Raw genomic sequence first — 22,154 nt, 5'->3', positions numbered from 1 at the left:
TAGAGATCCACACATACAATCAACTACTGATATCAAAATAGATGACTCATCTTATTTTAACCTTTATTTTTACTAGGCAAGTCGGTTAAGAACAAATTCTTATTTACAATGATGGCCTAGGAACAGTATCTTAACTGCCCTGTTCAGGGGTAGGACAGCAGATTTTTACCTTGTTAGCTCTGGGATTAAATTTCACAACCTTTCGGGTACTGGCCCAATGCTCTAACCACTAGGATACCTACCGCCCCATCTTATGGCTTTGATAACCTCATCAACTATAACATTTGGCCTAGGCTATGTTGGTTGTTCCACAAAATCAGTGCCTTTTGAGTCCCCTAACAGAAATTGTGCAAGATCAATATTGAATTTTAACAGCATTTTAAACAGTGCTTCCCCTATATGCATTTAGCAGCAGCGCACCGCTGCTTCTAAATCGGGTGTGCCACTGCAAAAAAACATAATTACAAAAAATTAAGAAAATAATAATGGAGATATTTTTTTTGGGGGGGGGGTGGTAAAACGTTTTCTGTTTAAACTTAAACACCTACATCCAGATATGATGTAGAATGTAGAAAAAGGAGCAGTCTATTTTTAAAGAAGATCATCTTTGAGAATTAACAATCACCAAAATAAAAACGGTATAGTCAGTATAGTTAGAATCAAAAATTCTAAAAATTGAATGTTATGGGGCCCCCAGTGATTTTGTTATAATGTTTGAATCACTCAGATAGCATTGGAACAAGGCATAACCCATGGTAAAATGTGTATCATTTCATTAAATTAGCATTAAAACAGCAAATTGTCTCTCAGCCCCATGGTGTAGAATTGCAAAACATTCACTTTGAAGGTGCAATTATTTTCTCAGCCCCATGACAAAAGGTGTGGAATTACAGGAAACTAGCTTTAAAAAGGTACATTATGCAAAAATTGCTTAGCCATTTCCTGGTTGCAAAAATAGTTTGTCTAATTTCAGTTTGTGACAAAACAAGGAGTCATTGTGCAGAGCAGGTATTCCCAAACTGGGGTAAGCGCAATTCTTTTCTCCTTCACATTTTCAAACAGTCCATTTATATTTTCCAATGGAGCTATACATTTGGGTGAGTTTTTTCTCTCGCCCGAGTAGCCTCATTTCACTGCCAAAAATAAAATTAAACCAGCTAGTGTTCAGCGAAATAATAACAACACAATGTCAAATACAGGTAGCCTAGTCAAATAAATAACATCCAATCACATTAACCATTACTCTCTCGTGGGAATTCCCCTAACGGTCCATATGCAGCCAAGCGTAGCTGCTGCTCATGTTGGTATCTGTACTGATGGCGCAAAAGCCATGACAGGGAGACATAGTGGAGTGGTAATGCGTGTGCAAGCAGTTGCTCCCATGCCACTTGGGTACACTGCAGCATCCACCGAGAGGCTCTTGCTGCCAAGGGAATGCATGACAGCTTGAAAGACGTTTTGGACACTACAGTGAAAATGGTTAACTTTGTTAAAGCAAGGCCCCTGAACTCTCGGGTATTTTCTGCACTATGCAAATGATATGGGCAGCGACCATTTAACGCTTTTACAACATACAAAGCAAGTTCCTTACTTTTCTGTATGTTGTGTTGTCGTTGGCGCATACAGTATGTATGTATGTATCTCAAATAGATACATACATACAGACTCAGTAGCCTCGGTTTTTCGGATGACTGCCTTGCCTGGTTCACCAATTACTTTGCAGACAGAGTTCAGTGTGTCAAATCGGAGGGCATGCTGTCCGGTCCTCTGGCAGTCTCTATGGGGGTGCCACAGGGTTCAATCCTCGGGCCGACTCTTTTCTCTGTATATATCAATGTTGCTCTTGCTGCGGGCGATTCCCTGATCCACCTCTACGCAGACGACACCATTCTATATACTTCCGGCCCGTCCTTGGACACTGTGCTATCTAACCTCCAAACGAGCTTCAATGCCATACAACACTCCTTCCGTGGCCTCCAACTGCTCTTAAACGCTAGTAAAACCAAATGCATGCTTTTCAACCGTTCGCTGCCTGCACCCGCACGCCTGACCAGCATCACCACCCTGGATGCTTCCGACCTTGAATATGTGGACATCTATAAGTACCTAGGTGTCTGGCTAGACTGTAAACTCTCCTTCCAGACTCATATCAAACATCTCCAATCGAAAATCAAATCAAGAGTCGGCTTTCTATTCCGCAACAAAGCCTCCTTCACTCACGCCGCCAAACTTACCCTAGTAAAACTGACTATCCTACCGATCCTCGACTTCGGCGATGTCATCTACAAAATTGCTTCCAACACTCTACTCAGCAAACTGCATGCAGTTTATCACAGTGCCATCCGTTTTGTCACTAAAGCACCTTATACCACCCACCACTGCGACTTGTATGCTCTAGTCGGCTGGCCCTCGCTACATATTCGTTGCCAGACCCACTGGCTCCAGGTCATCTACAAGTCCATGCTAGGTAAAGCTCCGCCTTATCTCAGTTCACTGGTCACGATGGCAACACCCATCCGTAGCACGCGCTCCAGCAGGTGTATCTCACTGATCATCCCTAAAGCCAACACCTCATTTGGCCGCCTTTCGTTCCAGTTCTCTGCTGCCTGTGACTGGAACGAATTGCAAAAATCGCTGAAGTTGGAGACTTTTATCTCCCTCACCAACTTCAAACATCTGCTGTCTGAGCAGCTAACCGATCGCTGCAGCTGTACATAGTCTATCGGTAAATAGCCCACCCATTTTTACCTACCTCATCCCCATACTGTTTTTATTTATTTACTTTTCTGCTCTTTTGCACACCAATATCTCTACCTGTACATGACCATCTGATCATTTATCACTCCAGTGTTAATCTGCAAAATTGTAATTATTCGCCTACGTCCTCATGCCTTTTGCACACAATGTATATAGACTCCCCTTTTTTCTATTGTGTTATTGACTTGTTAATTGTTTACTCCATGTGTAACTCTGTGTTGTCTGTTCACACTGCTATGCTTTATCTTGGCCAGGTCGCAGTTGCAAATGAGAACTTGTTCTCAACTAGCCTACCTGGTTAAATAAAGGTGAAATGAAATCAAATAAAAAAATTTAAAAAATATGTACAGTGGGGCAAAAAAGTATTTAGTTAGCCACCAATTGTGCAAGTTCTCCCACTTAAAAAGATGAGAGAGACCTGTAATTTTCATCATAGGTACACTTCAACTATGACAGACAAAATGAGGAAAAAAATTCCAGAAAATCACATTCTAGGATTTTTAATGAATTTATTTTCAAATTATGGTGGAAATTAAGTATTTGGTCAATAACAAAGGTTTATCTCAATACTCTCAATACTGTTATATACCCTTTGTTGGCAATGACAGAGGTCAAACATTTTCTGTAAGTCTTCACAAGGTTTTCACACAATGTTGCTGGTATTTTGGCCCATTCCTCCATGCAGATCTCCTCCAGTTGTTGGGCAACACGGACTTTCAACTCCCTCCAAAGATTTTCTATGGGGTTGAGATCTGGAGACTGGCTAGGCCAGTCCAGGACCTTGAAATGCTTCTTACGAAGCCACTCCTTCATTGCCCGGGCGGTGTGTTTGGGATCATTGTCATGCTGAAAGACCCAGCCACGTTTCATCTTCAATGCCCTTGCTGATGGAAGGAGGTTTTCACTCAAAATCTCACGATACATGGCCCCATTCATTCAGTCATCCTGGTCCTTTTGCAGAAAAACAGCCCCTTCACAGTAGGTATGGTGTTCTTTGGATGCAACTCAGCATTCTTTGTCCTCCAAACACAACGAGTTGAGTTTTAACCAAAAAGTTCTATTTTGGTTTCATCTGACCATATGACATTCTCCCAATCTTCTTCTGGATCATCCAAATGCTCTCTAGCAAACTTCAGATGGGCCTGGACATGTACTGGCTTAAGCATGGGTACACATCTGGCACTGCAGGATTTGAGTCCCTGGCGGCATAGTGTGTTACTGATGGTAGGCTTTGTTACTTTGGTCCCAGCTCTCTGCAGGTCATTCACCAGGTCCCCCCGTGTGGTTCTGGGATTTTTGCTCACCGTTCTTGTGATAATTTTGACCCCGGTGAGATCTTGCGTGGAGCCCCAGGTCGAGGGAGATTATCAGTGGTCTTGTATGTCTTCCATTTCCTAATAATTGCTCCCACAGTTGATTTCTTCAAACCAAGCTGCTTACCTATTGCAGATTCAGTCTTCCCAGCCTGGTGCAGGTGTACAATTTTGTTTCTGGTGTCCTTTGACAGCTCTTTGGCCTTGGCCATAGTGGAGTTTGGAGTGTGACTGTTTGAGGTTGTGGACAGGTGTCTTTTATACTGATAACAAGTTCAAACAGGTGCCATTAATACAGGTAACGAGTGGAGGACAGAGGAGCCTCTTAAAGCAGAAGTTACAGGTCTGTGAGAGCCAGAAATCTTGCTTGTTTGTAGGTGACCAAATACTTTCCACCATAATTTGCAAATAAATTCATTAAAAATCCTACAATGTGATTTTCTGGATTTGTTTTCTCATTTTGTCTGTCATAGTTGAAGTGTACCTATGATAAAAATTACAGGCCTCTCCCATCTTTTTAAGTGGGAGAACTTGCACAATTGGTGGCTGACTAAATACTTTTTTGCCCCACTGTATGTATGTATGTATGTATGTATGTATGTATGGAGCATAATACATTTACAGTTTTATTCAAATGTTTTCAAGTTCTGGTGACAAATAATGCATTCTGATTATTGCATTGATTGTAATGGACACCTATGATGTGTGTAAAATACTTTTTTGAAGGTTGTACTGATTATAATGAGCTAATGCTAAGCTATTTGCCAGCTGTGTATGTGTGGTGCCATGTTTGTTGACATTATACAATGCATTCTAGGTGTTACGTAAACATCTGTCAGACCAAAGATGTTATAATGAGGTGAAGGAATGGTTCACTCATCTTTAGGGTAAACTTCCGGAAGTGAATGAAGGGAAGTGAATGATCGTAGATGACACACCACCTTCAACATGCATACCATAAACAGATAAAACTCATCTTGTCTCCTCTCATCTTTGGTTGATGCGGGAAAAAAACAAACATGGTGGCGCGCACAAACTACCCCATCGTCGGATTACTTTCGATTTCTAAAAAGTGTTTTACTCAATTATTTCGATCAATGGTGAGCTCACCCATTATGTGATTAATTATAAATAGTAATTGCTATTAGCTAATTCATATTTTAGTTTCTGTCAGCCGAGAATTAAAATATGGCCACTTGTGTTATGTCAATCTTTCCTCAGTTAGCGGTAAGACAAATTTAGCCTACATTTTCCAGTTTGGAAGATTGTGTTTGGATGATAGCTGCTTCTCTGAACATTGTATCCAAAAATAAACTGGTCACATTCTGGACATAACTATGTAAGGACTGTGTTTGTGCAAAATGTTTCTGTGAAAAAAACAGTGTGGCCAGCTCAAATGCTGATTGTTGCGTCAATCGAAACTGGACGTTCTAAATAATCACACCAGTTTGAGCGTACGTAGCAGGAGCAGGGACCACTGTAGAATGATCACACCCGTTTGTTGGGTGAAAAGGTAAATGTGCATTATTTATAGTATTTTTTTTATTTAACTTCTTGAGATGGGAAAACATGTTTTTTTGTATTTTTATTAAGTTTAACGTGCTCTTTGACAGAATGTTAAAATTTGGTGAAATCTAAAGTTGTTTTTCTACAGATCTCAAAAGGGACCGAATTGGTGGAACAACCCGTGACCCTACTGGAGTGAGAGTCCTAGTACTCCTTAGTAGAGTACTAACAGTTCAGAAACCCACCCAAACTAGTAGGCTACATGGAAGTCTGTGTAGTACTTGTGCATTCTTTCTTCACCCTAGTAAAGTTTCAATTAATATCATGGCATTTGCATGAAAAGCACTCACCTCGTTTCTGAACATTTAGGCCTAATTGTTACTCCTGGGAACAAACAAGGGGCCAAATAGTTGATCAAAGTAAACTGTAACAAAACAGGACTGTTTTCAGGTGAAAATTGGATTGTTTCCCCCTGATCTCTTTTAGAGCCCACAACATCACATTTGTTTGCAGTTGGAGTGATAAGCAGCAAACTGGTGCTGAGACCAATGAGGCTGCCGGAGCTGGACAGACATTCCAGCCAGGATTAAGGGATCTGACTTCATCACTGTGTTTAGCTGTTTTACAGTATGAATGAATGGGCCTGCAGTCTGCAGTCTTTGTGTCTGATGAACAACATTAGGACAACATGGGGTTTAGAACGAGCCATTTGTTTTCAGAGAGGGGGGGGGATCTTTTCCGTCTATTCAAGTTCGACAATTTTTTTGTCTTTCTGTTTATATTCTGTGGCTCCGCATTTCCAGGATATGCAGTTGTGTGTGTGTCTCTTTGTCTCTGTGTGTGTATTATTGTGCTTGGTTTTGGAGGCCTTTCAAAACAGCACCCTGTTGTTATTAAAGGGGTCCCAGACTTTACACACACAGGGCGGGATGCCAAAGTCTGACAGCTGATTATGGGGGTTTGGGGTAAGTACCCCTTTGACACTTTCATACCTGTTGGTGGGCTAATTACTAGCATAACGATTGACTGTAATTGCTACTCCAGTGCAGTCCATAGAGTTTAGGGCACTTAACTCTTTAGGGCACTTAAGTTAAGTTTGAGTCACATCAAACTCCCTCTTGTGAAATGAGCCTGGAATGCCAAACCATAAAGCACTTCTCCATAGAAACACAGGAAAGTTTTCTCCAACTGTTGTGTTACATTTGGTCCTAGTGTGTGCCATGGGTGGCTGCAGGTTGAGTCTGATGAGTGCTTTAAATTCCATGCTCCTTTGGGCCTTATTCTAAGTACATATGAGAACAGAATGTTCTCTCTGACAGGAGGAACAACAGGAGCAAACCATGGGGAAACAAGGCATTTGTATGATTTCCAAATCATTTGCCCTTTTAAAGTGAACAATTTTGACTTCACAGTTACAACTGTTGAATGTAAATAATTCATACAAGCACAGTGCTATGGCCTGCAACACCATCTTGGTTTCTGTAATACACCTCAGTGAGCACTGCAAGATAATAAAAAAGTCAGATAATCCAATTTGAGGTCAAAGTATTTATCCGGTTATTGAACCTGCGTTAAAAGAAAGGTCAACAAACCAGTTGTAGAAAAGTCATCCATGCACCTTTTCCATTTGTGAAATCCGCAGTCGATTGCATCGAGCGAGTGCTGTCCCACAGAGCACACTGTAAGAGTTCTGATAATGATCTGAAGAAACAACAAACAAACCGGTCCCGTACCGCTGTCTGCTATTTGTTATGGCAACTCTTTAGCATGCTACGAGTGGGATGGTGGTTCGTTTTGTTGACTGAGAGGCCAGGTCTTTTGTCGGACAAGCGTCCCTTTTGGAGATCACTACCTGATATACGGGGGGGTATTTTTTTGAGTTTTAAAACTCTTGAGAAAAGGGAGAGAGCAAACAAACCCCAGGAAACAATCTCACCGCAAGATGGGGGCTCTATGGTGGTATATGTGATACGGAGGCAGACAAACTTCCATCAGAGAGCCATTACTGAATCATGTTGAGGCAGGTCACATAGAGAGATTATATTTGGATAGCGAGCACATGGAGGTGGAAAGACCTTTCTGTAATTATGGTGAGGTACAGTGCAGTACACAGAGTTACACCTGACAGTAAAGGGTAGAAAGATGAGGGAGATCAACCTAATATCACCCTACAGAGGGGGACACTAAGGGGAGACGGACAAATATGGTATGTGTAAGGTTGCAAAATTCCGGTATCTTTCCCAAATTTTCCAGAAATCCTGGTTGGAGAATTCCAGTTTTCCTGTTTATGCCATCCCAATTCTGGGAATTATCCAGCCAGGATTTCTGTAAAAACCTGGGAACTTGGGGAAAGTTACCAGAATTTCTCAACCCTAGGTATGTCGCTGGTTTTATGCCCAGAATCTTTGTGAAGACCATATTCTACTGTAGCTGGTTAAGGAGGCCTTAGCTTGTTTCTACTGCAGCTTGTCTCTACAGTCGCTAGTCTCTAACGTAGCTCGTCTCTACTGTAGCTGGTTTCTGGCTGGTGAACTTTGTTTGATCATTTGCTTGGAGGCAACAATAAATGGAATGGGGTGCTGCTCCAGTCCCCTGCTCAGGATGCAAGGTTAGGCCGTCACAATGAGGGGAGTTGTTGCCTAATGTGACCAGAGAACCTTTGGTAATGAGCAGTACACATTCTAACTGCACTCTTTTGAGGGGCCCCTCTTGTAAGAGCCACTAAGGGTAGACTAATGCGATAATTGTAGTCGAAGAGAGGAACTGCTTAAAATTCAAGATAGAGGAGAGGGCGGGATTTTGGGGCTTTTGTTGTACAATACAGAATCAAATTTACATATGAAACAGTGGAGGCCTATGAGTGAAATGGACCTTTTCTGCATAGAAAAACACGCTGGTCACAGCACTTCAGAATATAACAACCAGTTCAATTTCTATGCCCGTTGCTTGGTTGTTAGCCCAATGGTGCATAGAGTTTGGTTGGGTAAGCCTAAATGTGTTGAAAAGTCTGCTAGGTCTAGGTCTAGGTCTACATCAGGAGAACAAAGGGGATAACAACTTATCTATGACAAAACATAGCCAACCCCTTAAATGCCAATTGTGTTTTTACCAAATATTAACAACAACCTATTTGTTGTACAACTGACAGATAAGAACATATATTGAGCCCCAAAGGGAAGCAACACACCCTTATCCCCTATAGACTACAATGTACATATCACCCTAATCGATATATAGTGCACTACTTTTGACCAGGTCAAATTTGGAGTAGGGATACGGTTCCATATGAGACGCAGACTGGCTCCCCATCCAGAGCCAGCTGTGTGTGACCTTAGTCTGACATGCCTATGGGCAAAGCAGGTAATGCCCATAAACATGGCCCTTCTGGCAAACCTTTGAACACGCATTATGACTTAACACACCATAGTCTAGTTGGTGTATTTCATGATGTGTGTGTGTGTGTGAGAGAGACGTAGGCCTATAGATGTAAGCCTATATAAAGAAAGAGAGCAAGAGACAGAGAGAGAAAGCATGTGTGCGTGCACTCCCTTACTACTTTTTAACAAAACAATTAATTCTGGACTTAATTCTGAGAAACTGGCAAATTAAGACATAATTCAACAGACAAGAGAGTTTCTTTGAAAGTGTGACAACAACCCAGCAGACTTTCTTTTCCTTCCCTCCAATCAAATGTACAACTAGTTTAAAAGATACAGGGGCAGTGTAATTAACTGTTCTCCAGGCACTCATCCAGCTATGGTATCTTTTGCACAAGCAATCTGCCCATGCCACAACCTTTGCATAGGGCCTTTCCTATCAACAGGCCACCAAAATTCCAAACCGCTAGCATTATACTTAAGGGATGTGATCAGTAGGACACAGTGTTGTGAAGTGTTCAGACAGGAATAGGCCTATATTATGTAGAACATATGTCAGCTGCTCTATTCGTGATATTTCTATCTGCAACCTGCAGAACGTTACGACCCAGGCAATCGAGCAATGAAACTTACCACTTCCTCAAAATAACATCAACATAGCTCCGCCATGACGGTGTGCCAGGTGCGGATCAAGTAGCATTGAGGTGAGGTGTTTGTGTAACTGACATTTACCCTCTGTTGAGGTCAAAGTCCTGCTTGGGGGAAACCCATTCAGGTAAAGCAAGTAGATTGCTTTAGTTCAATCTCATCTGTTATGTGGCCTAGCTAGGCCCTGTTTACTATGCACTGACTACACTCTGCCTAATGCTAAGGAAATGAAGCTTTGACTCAGGAGATGAAATGAAGCTTTGACTCAGGAGATGACTTGAGTCTTTGCCCCCCACCTCTCCCTGCTCTGTGCAAAGGGGCTTTTGTGGAGTGCAGAGTGTTAAGGACATATGTCTCTCAGGGCAGATGCCAGCAGCATTTGCCTTGTTTCAAACAAAACCGCCACACACACACACACACACACAGAGCGCCAACAAGGAATATCTAAAAACATATTTTTTGTCAAACTAACTGCTTTCTTTGGGATGTACCGAAAATAAACAAGTATCTGTGTTGTTGTTCAGTTAAAGAAAACAAAAGTGAAATCTACTGTACAACATATCATAATATAGGCCTTTGAGTAACGATAGGCAAATAACATGCCATACAGTAGCTATGCATGAACGTATAGGTAACTGCCAAAATAAATTAAACACCAACAGAAAGTGTCTTAACAGGGCGATCGGCCACCACGAGCCACCAGAATAACTTCAATGCGCCTTGGCATAAATTCTACAAGTGACTGGAACTCTATTGGAGGGATGCGACACCTTTCTTTCATGAGAAATTCAATCATTTGGTGTTTTGTTGATGGTGGTGGAAAACGCTGTTTCAGGTGCCGCTCCAGTATCTCCCATAAGTGTTCAATTGGGTTGAGATCTGGTGACTGAAACACCCCCTTTAAACCCCCTATGATCCTTTGAGAGTCACTGAGATCCCTCTTTCAAAGTCACTGAGATCTCTTCTAGCCATGGTTGACAAAATAATGGGCAACTGGGCACATTTTTATACATGAACCTAAGCATGATTGGATGTTAATTGCTTACCATACCTGTGTGGAAGCAGCTGCTCTTAATATACTTTATATCCCTCATTTAGTCAAGCATTTCCTTTATTTTACCTGTACCTATCTACATAAGAAAATATCCAGGCAAATACAGCTGTGATTTCAGAGCCCAGGTCAAAATCACTTCAAAAGCAAACCTATACTGAAACATCAACAACCAAAATAGGGTAAAATATAGTCTCATTCTGTTCTTACATCACAGAAATACTAAAATAATCTAGTGGAGGGGATTCTCACATTAACAATCTTCCTGAATAAAAAGACTGGTCTCATAGACTAGACGTAACATTGCAAATGTAATTCCGGGACACCCAAATTAGTATGATGTGTTACGTTTGGTATGTTTACACGAGACCGGTTACTTAACCCTTTGACATGTATGAACACACGGGTGTGACCCTCCTACAGTGGTCCCTGCAGCGTGCGCTCAAAGCGATGTGATTAGAACACTTATTTAGAAAGTCCAGTTACGATTGATGCAACAGTCAGCGTTTGAACAGGACACTGTTTTTTCAGACATTTTTCTGCACAAACAGTATTTACAACGTTATGTCCTCAATGCGAGCAGTTTATTTTTGGATGCAATGGTCAGACATTCACAGAAGAAACAGCAGCATAACACAATTCTCATCCAAACACAGAAAATGTGGGCTACATTAGTCATAGCGCCAACTGAAGTAAGAGTGACCTAACACAAGCGGTCATATTTAGCTAACTCTCGGCTGACAGAAACCATAATATGAGTTAGCTAATAGCAATTACTATTTACAATTCATCACATCACAGGTCACTTCACCAGTGACCTAAATAATTTAGTAAAACACTTTCTAAAAATCGATGGGTAGTTTGTGCGCGCCGCCATGTTTGTTTTTTCACGTCAACCAATGACATGAGGTTACAAGATGAGTTGGGTCTGTTTGCAGTAGAGGTCGACCGATTAATCGGAATGGCCAATTAATTAGGGCCTATTTCAAGTTTTCATAACGTAACGTATTTTTGGGCACCGATTTGCCGTTTTTACATTTTTTATATATACCTTGGGTTAACGGTGGGTTAACTGCCTTGTTCAGGGGCAGAACGACAGATTTTCACCTTGTCAGCTCGAGGGACCCAATCTTGCAACCTTACAGTTAACTAGTCCAACGCAATAACGACCTGCCTCTCTCTCGTTGCACTCCACAAGGAGACTGACTGCCTGTTACGCGAATGCAGTAAGCCAAGGTAAGTTGCTAGCTAGCATTAAACGTATCTTATAAAAAACAATCAATCATAATCACTAGTTAACTACACATGGTTGATGATATTACTAGATATTATCTAGCGTGTCCTGTGTTGCATATAATCTGACTGAGCATACAAGCATACAAGTATCTAAGTATCTGACTGAGCGGTGGTAGGCAGAAGCAGGCGAGTAAACATTCATTCAAACAGCACTTTCGTGCGTTTTGCCAGCAGCTCTTCGTTGTGCGTCAAGCATTGCGCTGTTTATAACTTCAAGCCTATCAACTCCCGAGATGAGGCTGGTGTAACCGAAGTGAAATGGCTAGCTAGTTAGCGCACGCTAATAGCGTTTCAAACGTCACTTGCTCTGAGCCTTCTAGTAGTTGTTCCCCTTGCTCTGCATGGGTAACGCTGCTTCGATGGTGGCTGTTGTCGTTGTGTTGCTGGTTCGAGCCCAGTGAGGAGCGAGGAGAGGGACGGAAGCTATACTGTTACACTGGCAATACTAAAGTGCCTATAAGAACATCCAATGAAATTAAATACAAATGGTATAGAGGGAAATAGTCCTATAATTCCTATAATAACTACAACCTAAAACATCTTCCCTGGGAATATTGAAGACTCATGTTAAAAGGAACCACCAGCTTTCATATGTTCTGAGCAAGGAACTGAAACGTTAGCTTTCTTACATAGCACATATTGCACTTTTACTTTCTTCTCCAACACTTTGTTTTTGCATTATTTAAACCAAATTGAACATGTTTCATTATTTACTTGAGGCTAAATTGATTTTATTGATGTATTATATTAAGTTAAAATAAGTGTTCATTCAGTATTGTTGTAATTGTCATTATTACAAATAAATAAATAAAAATCAGCCGATTTTAATCGGTATTGGCCATTTTGGACCTCTAGTTTGCAGTATGCATGTTGAAGGGGGGAGTGTCGTCTACCATCATTCACTTCCACCATTCATTTCCGGAGGTTTACTCGAAAGAGAAGCAAACCATCACTTCACCTCATTTTTTTATAAACATCTTTGGTCATAAAGATTACATGACAACCAGAATGAATTGTATGATGCCAACAAAAATGGTGCCACACATAGCTTGCAATTAGCTTAGCATGAGCTCATCATAATCAGTACAAACTTCATAAAAGTATTTTACACACATCATATGTGTCCAATTACAATCTATGCAAGAATCGGAATGCATGAAGTTCACATACACCTGAGCCAAATACATTCAAACTCAGATTTTCACAATTCCTGACTTTTAATCAGAGTAAATATTCCCTTTCTTAGGTCAGTTAGGATCACCGCTTTATTTTAAGAATGTGAAATGTCAAAATAATAGTAGAGAGAATTATTTCTTAAAGCTTACATTTCTTTCATCACATTCCCAGTGGGTCAGAAGTTTACATACACTCAATTAGGGTAGCCTTCCACAAGCTTCCCACAATAAGTTGGGTGAATTTTGGACCATTCCTCCTGACAGAGCTGGTGTAAATGAGTCAGGTTTGTAGGCCTCCTTGCTTGCACACGCTTTTTCAGTTCTGCCCACAAATTTTCCATAGGATTGTGGTCAGGGCTTTGTGATGGCCACTCCAATACCTTGACTTTGTTGTCCTTAAGCCATTTTGCCACAACTTTGGAAGCATGCTGGGGTCATTGTCCATTTGGAAGGCCCATTTGCGACCAAGCTGTAACTTCCTGACTGATGTCTTGAGATGTTGCGTCAATATAGCCACATACTTTTCCTCCCTACATGATGTCATCTATTTTGTGAAGTGCACCAGCCCCTCCTGCAGCAAAGCACCCCCACAACAAGATGTTGCCACCCCCGTGCTTTACGGTTGGAATGGTGTACTCCGGCTTGCAAGCCTCCCCCTTTTTCCTCCGAACATAACGATGGTCATTATGGCCAAACAGTTCTATTTTTGTTTCATCAGACCAGAGGACATTTCTCCAAAAAGTATGATCTTTGTCCCCATGTGCAGTTGCAAACCATAGTCTGGCTTGTTTTAATGGTGGTTTTGGAGCAGTGGCTTCTCCTTGCTGAGTGGCCTTTCAGGTTATGTCAATATAGGACTTGTTTTACTGTGGATATAGATACTTCTGTACCTGTTTCCTCCAGCATGTTCACAAGGTCCTTTGCTGTTGTTCTGGGATTGATTTGCACCTTTCGCACCAAAGTATGTTCATCTCTAAGAGATTGAACGCGTCTCCTTCCTGAGCGGTATAACAGCTGTGTGGTCCCATGGTGTTTATACTTGCGCACTATTGTTTGTACAGATGAACGTGGTACCTTCAGGCATTTGGAAATTGCTCCCACGGATGAACCAGACTTGTGGAGGTCTACAATTGTTTTCTGAGGTCTTGGCTGATTACTTTTTTTTCCACAAGGTCCTTTGCTGTTGTTCTGGGATTGATTTGCACCTTTCGCACCAAAGTATGTTCATCTCTAAGAGATTGAACGCGTCTCCTTCCTGAGCGGTATAACAGCTGTGTGGTCCCATGGTGTTTATACTTGCGCACTATTGTTTGTACAGATGAACGTGGTACCTTCAGGCATTTGGAAATTGCTCCCACGGATGAACCAGACTTGTGGAGGTCTACAATTGTTTTCTGAGGTCTTGGCTGATTACTTTTGATTTTCCCATGATGTCAAGCAAAGAGGAACTGAGTTTGAAGGTAGGCCTTGAAATACATCCACAGGTACACCTCCAATTGACTCAAATAATGTAAATTAGCCATGACATAATTTCCTAGAATTTTCCAAGCTGTTTAAAAGCACAGTCAACTTAGTGTATGTAAACTTCAAACCCACAGGAATTGTGATACAGTGAATAATAAATCAAATAATCTGTCTGTAAAAAAATGTTGAAAAAATGACTTGTGTTATGCACAAAGTAGATATCCTAACTGACTTGCCAAAACTATAGTTTGTTAACAACAAATTTGTGGATTGGTTGAAAAACTTGTTTTAATGACTCCAACCTAAGTGTATGTAAACTTCCGACTTCAACTGTACATACGGTATGCTACAGTAGAAACGACAACACGATATACAGAAACTAAAATGATACCGTAATAAGGCACTTACTTTGAAAGGAACGCACAGATGTTCGAAGTTGTTATTAGTAGTGAAGGCAATGCCAGCACCAGCCGGAAAATGTGCCAGGGAGGAAAAAGTTTATCCAACTCAGTAAAGCCTCAAATGTAAATTGTCCGCAACAGTGAAATGGTCTACTTCTATATTAATTAAAGAGGAGACGGAATACACCTATATTCAAACTGTTGTTAGAAAATAAATCTGGTTAGAAAATCATTTGAAATTAAAAGTTGAAACCTAGCCTGTAATTAGCAGGCAGTGTGCCTTGGTTTGAGGGCAGCTTGAATTAACTGTCCTGTTGTGTAACAATCATATTTTGGAACTGAGTGCATTCTGACATTACGCGCAATAAAAAAAAACTCCCACTGGGGCAACCATTAGAGAAATTTGGAACTTATGCATGAAAAGTAATGCAAAAACTAAAGTAGGCTGTTTGGTCGGGGTGGATGGGTGGGCCTATAATGCGAACTTCTAGCAACCCAAAGGTTGCATGTTTGAATCTCATCACAGGCAACTTTAGCATTTTAGCAACTTAACATGATAGCTAACCCAAACCCATTAACCTAACTCCTAGCCTTGCTAAAGTTAGCCACCCAGCTAATGTTAGCATTAGCCACCTAGCTAACGTTAGCCACAACAAATTGGAATGTCATACGCCATATTTGTAACATATCATATGTTCCAATTTGTAACATATCATATGAATTGTAATTCGTAACATATCATATGAAATGGATCATGGACATCCCCAAATCAATACATATCATACGAAATGTAACATATCATACTAATTGTTGCATCCCGGATTTACCTTTAATATGTTACGTCTACCCCCGAGTCCAGGTTGTCATAAAATATGTAGCAATTTTGACATAGCATGCAAAGCACACATTGCATTAATCATTGTACCATATGCATTATATATACAGCTAGCTGCTCACAATCTGATGCAAACGTTGCCTCCTTCCTCCACATAAACTCCCTTTCCATTTAAACTCACTATAGTGGCTAGAAATGGCTATGGTTGTATAGAAGATTAACATAGGCCTAAAAAATAATCTAATAGTGGACATTGTGTACAGTCAGTTCCATTCAAAAAACTGTCCTGTTTCATGAGCTATATTGTACATTCGATCGCGTTCCCGCGTCATATGACCCGCAGCACTGAGAACACCAAACAGGGACAGTAGCCTAGGCTCTGTCATGCACGAAGTAGGATAAACTATAACATTATCATAGACCTACAATGTGATATCGATGCGTGTGAAGATATGTTGATTGCATGCCTGAAAACGTAATCAATTGTCGATATTTTAAAACAGTTTCCTATCTAATACCCACCTGAGGAAAATGAGATGAGAAAGACTCCGAAAGCCAGTTTCGTTGCTGCTCCCATTTTCAAATCAAATGTCAAATCCTTTATTTCGATTAAATCCCGGTGTCACAAATCCTAGGGATTAGCGTCCAACCTATCAGAGTACCTTTTTACAGCAAATGCATCGGATGATTGCCTGATTGAAAGAGCTGCAATGCCAGCAACATGGAGTAGGGTCACAGAAACGTTTGCATTAAAATATCCACATCAGAGTCCTTGGTGTTTATTGTATTCTTGTGGGATGTGACATGGCTTGCATCATATGGAAAAATAATAATAACTTGTCTTGAATGGATCTAACTAAAGCAGAAAGTTACTGCAAAAAAATACCAAATTACACCGACGAATAGCTTGTCTGACTACTGGTTAGTGCACTTGCTGCATGGTGTATCCATTCCGCACACAATAATGCAACATTTTCGCATTTTAGAACCAATAGAGTAGAGTAGCTCCTAGCAAAAATAATCACAAACTGTTACTTTGTTGCAACTGTCCGACTAGATAGCTAACTAGCGATAACCTTTCAACTGGACTGCTATGGTTTGCATAAGTTTTTGATTGCCAAAATTGCTTACTGGTTACCTCACTAGTTATAGCTCCAATGCAATGAGTAGAGTTTGTGTAATTACACCTTAATGACCATGATACATGCTTGTAAAATTGTTCCAGGAAGCGTGCTCCATGCTAACAACATTCCTCTTTTCCCAAATCACGTGCGATCAATCCAAAGGAAAGTTAACGCCGGAGAAAACATTAGCCAGAGATTCTACCAAAGGCTGTGTGGATTCCAAGCGTTCTGTTTGTCCACAACATGAAAATAACGCAACAAGGCGTGTGGCATTCACGAAAAGGAGAACAAACTAAATAATCTAAAGAAATCCGTTAGAAGTAGCTAGTCTCTTTCGTCGAGTTTTCTTGGTTTAATGTTGAGGTTTTCCTTGACCGACTCCAGTCGATATAATTCTCATTCCTTCTTCCAGAGCGGACTGTACTCAAGATGGCTGCTTGCACAGATTGTTTTTGTTTTTTTCCATACTCATCTGTCACTAAGCGGCTAAAAGTCTTGACTGACATCAATAATGGCCAATAGGGAGCGAAAAAATAGCACTATGCGCCACAGCTTTACAGCTCTACCAATCCAAGGCATTCTCTTTCTGTGACCATGAATGACAGACAATAAACACGCCCAGTGTACCGCGAGTAGAGGTATCGATGAAGGGATGGCTGAAGATACCCTGATCAATACAATGACTGTATTTCTGTGACAAGGCCGTAGGAGCTATAGTTTTGGTAATTGTTTCCCACAAGAACTCCACCCCTTTTGATCACGAATAATGTGATGGGGCGCGTGTGTTTTTGCCGTGCGGGTTCATAGCTATTCTAGTCTTTAAATTTCAAATATTTTTGATAGATGTCAGGTTTTGGTCAGCAAAAAGTGTTGTCCTGTTAATAAGACCACTTATGTGCACTTTAATTATTATGAAGATAATTTGGTGGTCACAGCTGGACAAAATGAACAAGCAAAGACAAAGGTAAGTTAGGCCTATTGTTTACACCTCCTACAAGTGATCTTTAATGTAATTCCCTAAACAATTACCACAATATAGTATATTTACTAATTCCCCTTTATCAATGATAGGCCAAATTTAGTTCATGTGGTACTCCGTCTTCCATTTTGGAGGCCTAGGCCAATTCAGAAAGGTATTTTTTTGCAAACAATGAGTGAGTTATGTAATTATTATTACAGAATCTACTTATCACATTAGGCATTTTATATTTTATAAGATCTAGAGGATCATTTCCAGAAGCATACCACCCTGCATACCACTGCTGGCTTGCTTCTGAAGCTAAGCAGGGATGGTCCTGGTTAGTTCCTGGATGGGAGACCAGATGCTGCTGGAAGTGGTGTTGGAGGGCCAGTAGGAGGCACTCTTTCCTCTGGTCTAAAAAAAATATCCCAATGCTCCAGGGCAGTGATTGGGGACACTGCCCTGCGTAGAGTACCGTTGTTCAGAATGTTGTACATTATGTTTCTGCCACTGTCTCTTATGACCGAAAAGAGCTTCTAGAAATCAGGACAGCAGGAGAAAGGGACAGAGATATCAAGGATGAAGATCGGGGTGCCTTGTGAGGATCCGGCGGCGAGTGGGTAATTCGCCTTTACCATAAGTCCTATTAGCCAATGTAAAATCATTGGATAACAAAATAGACAAACTACAAGCACGTATATCCTACCAACGGACATTAAAAACGGTAATATCTTACATTTCACCGAATAACAAACATCTGGTGGGTTAAACACTGTGTCGGCCGGATAGAACAGTAGTCTCTGGTAAGACGAGGGGTGACGGTCTATGTATATTTGAAAACAACAGCTTGTGCTCGATATCTAAGGATGTCTCAAGGTTTTGCTCGCCTGAGGTAGAGTATCTCATGATAAGCTGGAGACCACACTATTTACCAAGAGAGTTTTCATCTATATTCTTCGTAGCTGTCTATTTACCACCACAAACCGATGCTGGCACTAAGACCGCACTCAATGAACTGTATACGGCCATGAGCAAACAGGAAAACTCTCATCCAGAGGCGGCGCTCCTAGTGTCCGGGTACTTTAATGCAGGGTAACTTAAATTCTTTTCACCTAATTTCTACCAGCATGTTAAATGTGCAACCAGAGGGAAAAAAACTCTACACCACCTTTACTCCACACACGGAGACGCGTACAAAGCTCTCCCTCGCCCTCCATTTGGCAAATCTGACCCTAATTCTATAATTCTATCCTGATTCCTGCTTACAAGCAAAAATGTAAGCAGGAAGCACCAGTGAATCAGACTATAAAAAAGTGGTCAGATGAAGCAGATGCTAAACTACAGGACTGTTTTGATATCACAGACTAGAATATGATCTGCGATTCTTCCGACGGCATTCAGGATTACACCACATCAGTCCCTTGTGCGTACATACCCCAACCAGAAGCCATGGATTACATGCAACATTTGAACTCAGCTAAACGGTAGAGCTGCCGCTTTCAAGGAGCGTGACTCTTAACCCGGAAGCTTCTAAGAAATCCCGCTATGCCCTCTGACAAAACATCAAAAAGGCAAAGTGTCAATACAGGACTAAGATTGAATCGTACTACACCAGCTCCGACACTCGTCGGATGTGGCAGGGCTTGCAAACTATTACAGACTACAAAGGGAAGCACAGCCGCCAACTGCCCAGTGCAACAAGCTACCAGACGAGCTAAATTATTTCTATGCTCGCCTCGAGGCAAGTAACACTGAAACATGCATGAGAGCATCAGCTGTTCCTGATGACTGTGTGATCACGCTCTCTGCAGCAGATGTGAATAAGACCTTTAAACAGGTCAACATTCACAAGGTCGCAGGGCTAGACGGACTACCAGGACGTGTACTCCGAGCTGCGATGACCAACTGGCAAGTGTCTTCACTGACATTTCCAACCTCTCCCTGTCTGAGTCTGTAATACCAACATGTTTCATGCAGACCACCATAGTCCCTGCCTAAATGACTACCGACCCATAGCACTCACGTCTGTAGCCATGAAGTGCTTTGAATGGCTTGTGATTGCCCACATCAACACCATTATCCCAGAAACCCTAGACCCACTCCAATTTGCATACTGCCCCAACAGATCCACAGTTGATGCAATCTCTATTGCACCCCACACTGCCATTTCCCACCTGGACAAAAGGAACACCTATGTGAGAATGCTATTCATTGACTACAGCGCAGAGTTCAACACCATACTGCCTTCAAAGCTCATCACTAAGCTAAGGGCCCTGGGACTAAACACCTCCCTCTGCAACTGGATCCTGGGCTTCCTGACGGGCCTCCCCCAGGTGGTAAGGGTAGGTAACAACACATCCGCCGCGCTGATCTTCAACACGGGGGCCCCTCAGGGGTGCGTGATCAGTCCCCTCCTGTACTCGCTGTTCACTCATGAATGCATGGCCAGGCACGACTCCAACACCTTCATTAAGTTTGCTGATGACACAACAGTAGTAGGCCTGATTACCGACAACGATAAAACAGCCTATAGGGAGGAGGTCAGAGACCTGGCCGTGAGGTGCCAGGACGACAACCTCCCTCTAAACGTTATCAAGACAAAGGAGATGATTGTGAACTGCAGGAAAAGGAGGACCTAGCACGCCCCCATTCTCAATGAGTGGAGCAGGTTGAGAGCTTCAAGCTCCTTGGTGTCCACATCACCAACAAAGTGTCATGGTCCAAACACACCAAGACTGTCGTGAAGAGGGCACAAAAAAACCGATTCCCCCTCAGGAGACTGCAAAGATTTTGCATGGTCCTCAGAGCCTCAAAAAGTCCTACAGCTGCACCATCGAGAGTATGGTAGCGTCCCTGCCTGGTATGGCAACTGCTCGGCCTCCGACCGCAAGGCACTACAGAGGGTAGTGCGTACTGCCCAGTACATCACTGGGGCTAAGGTTTCTGCCATCCAGGACCTCTATACCAGGTGATGTCAGAAGAAGGCCCTAGAAATTGTCAGACTCCAGCCACCCTAGTCATAGATTGTTCCATCTGCTACCACACGGCAAGCGGTACCAGAGTGCCAAGTCTAGGTCCAAAATGCTTCTCAACAGCTTCTATCCCCAAGCCATAAGACTCATGAACAGCAAATCAAATGACTACCCAGACATTTTGGTTTGCACCCCCCCGTTTATGCATAGTCACTTTAACTCTATCTACATGTACATATTACCTCAATTACCTCGACTAACCGGTGCCACCTCACATTGACTCTGTACCAGTACCGCCTGTATATAGCCTCCCTATTGTTATTTTACTGCTGCTCTTTAATTATTTGTTACTTTTCTTATTTTTATTTATCTATTTTTACTTAACATGTATTTTTCTTAACTACTGCATTGTTGGTTAAGGGCTTTTAAGTAAGCATTTCACTGTAAGTATTGTTGTATTTGGCGCATGTGACAAATTTGATTTGATTTATTATAGCCTATTCATTAGGACAACCAGCCCAATTAGAGCACATGAATGTAACATGTGAGCTAATTAATGCATTATGAAACCAAGATACTGTAGCCAATAACCTGTGCTACTGAGGTGCTTTGGAATTCCCATAGAATAAAAGTATGCGGTTGTTCCAAATATCCATTTGAAGTGTGAAATTGAAAGTCCAACGTCAGGAAAGGATTCCTACAAGGTTCGTTTCTATGTTATATTGAATTATGTAAAACAGGGTAATGAATGCGTTGTGATGATGAATTACATTTGGATGTCAGTTATTAACAATTTGAGAAGTGTATAATTGTCCTCCCTCCCTGACCTGACCCTGAACTGTTCACCAGATGTGCTACCTTGTCTTGCTGCTTCTCTAGTTTCAATTGTTCTGCCTGTGGCGATGGAACCCTGACCTGTTCACTGGACGTGCTACCTTGTCCTGGACCTGCTGTTTCCGACTCTCTCTCTCTTTCTCTCTCAACCTCTCTCTCTCTCGTCCTCTCTCTCGACCTCTGAATGGTTGGCCATGCTTCTACATCTGCATTGCTTGTTGGTTTTATGCTGGGTTTCTGTATAAGCACTTTTGTATTTGTATTTATTAAGGATCCCCATTAGCTGCTGCTGCTATTCTTCCTGGGGTCCAGCAACATTAAGGAAGTTATATACAGTTGACAATAGTACATTACATTATATTTCATAATACTTTTCACAACATATTAACTTCTTACGGCTGAAATCCCGCTAACGGGATTGATATGACAACAGCCAGTGA

The 22,154-nt window shown here is 41.7% G+C and overlaps 1 protein-coding gene across 1 annotated transcript in view; it reads right to left on the bottom strand.

Annotated features, from left to right (window-relative positions):
- Window positions 1-17,389, bottom strand: part of LOC112237546 (activin receptor type-2A) — a 47,028-nt gene extending 29,639 nt beyond the window's left edge. The window contains exon 1 of the mRNA XM_024406165.2: window positions 16,346-17,389. Coding sequence (XP_024261933.1) covers window positions 16,346-16,400 — 55 coding nt within the window. The 5' untranslated portion in view covers window positions 16,401-17,389. The remainder of the gene's footprint in view (window positions 1-16,345) is intronic.
- Between the last annotated feature and the right edge of the window lie 4,765 nt (window positions 17,390-22,154).

Source organism: Oncorhynchus tshawytscha, linkage group LG03, assembly GCF_018296145.1.
Source record: "Oncorhynchus tshawytscha isolate Ot180627B linkage group LG03, Otsh_v2.0, whole genome shotgun sequence".
NCBI classification, from domain to species: Eukaryota; Metazoa; Chordata; class Actinopteri; order Salmoniformes; family Salmonidae; genus Oncorhynchus; species Oncorhynchus tshawytscha.
The sequence above is the reverse complement of the archived record's forward strand: the minus strand, read 5'-3'. Positions and strand labels throughout refer to the sequence as shown.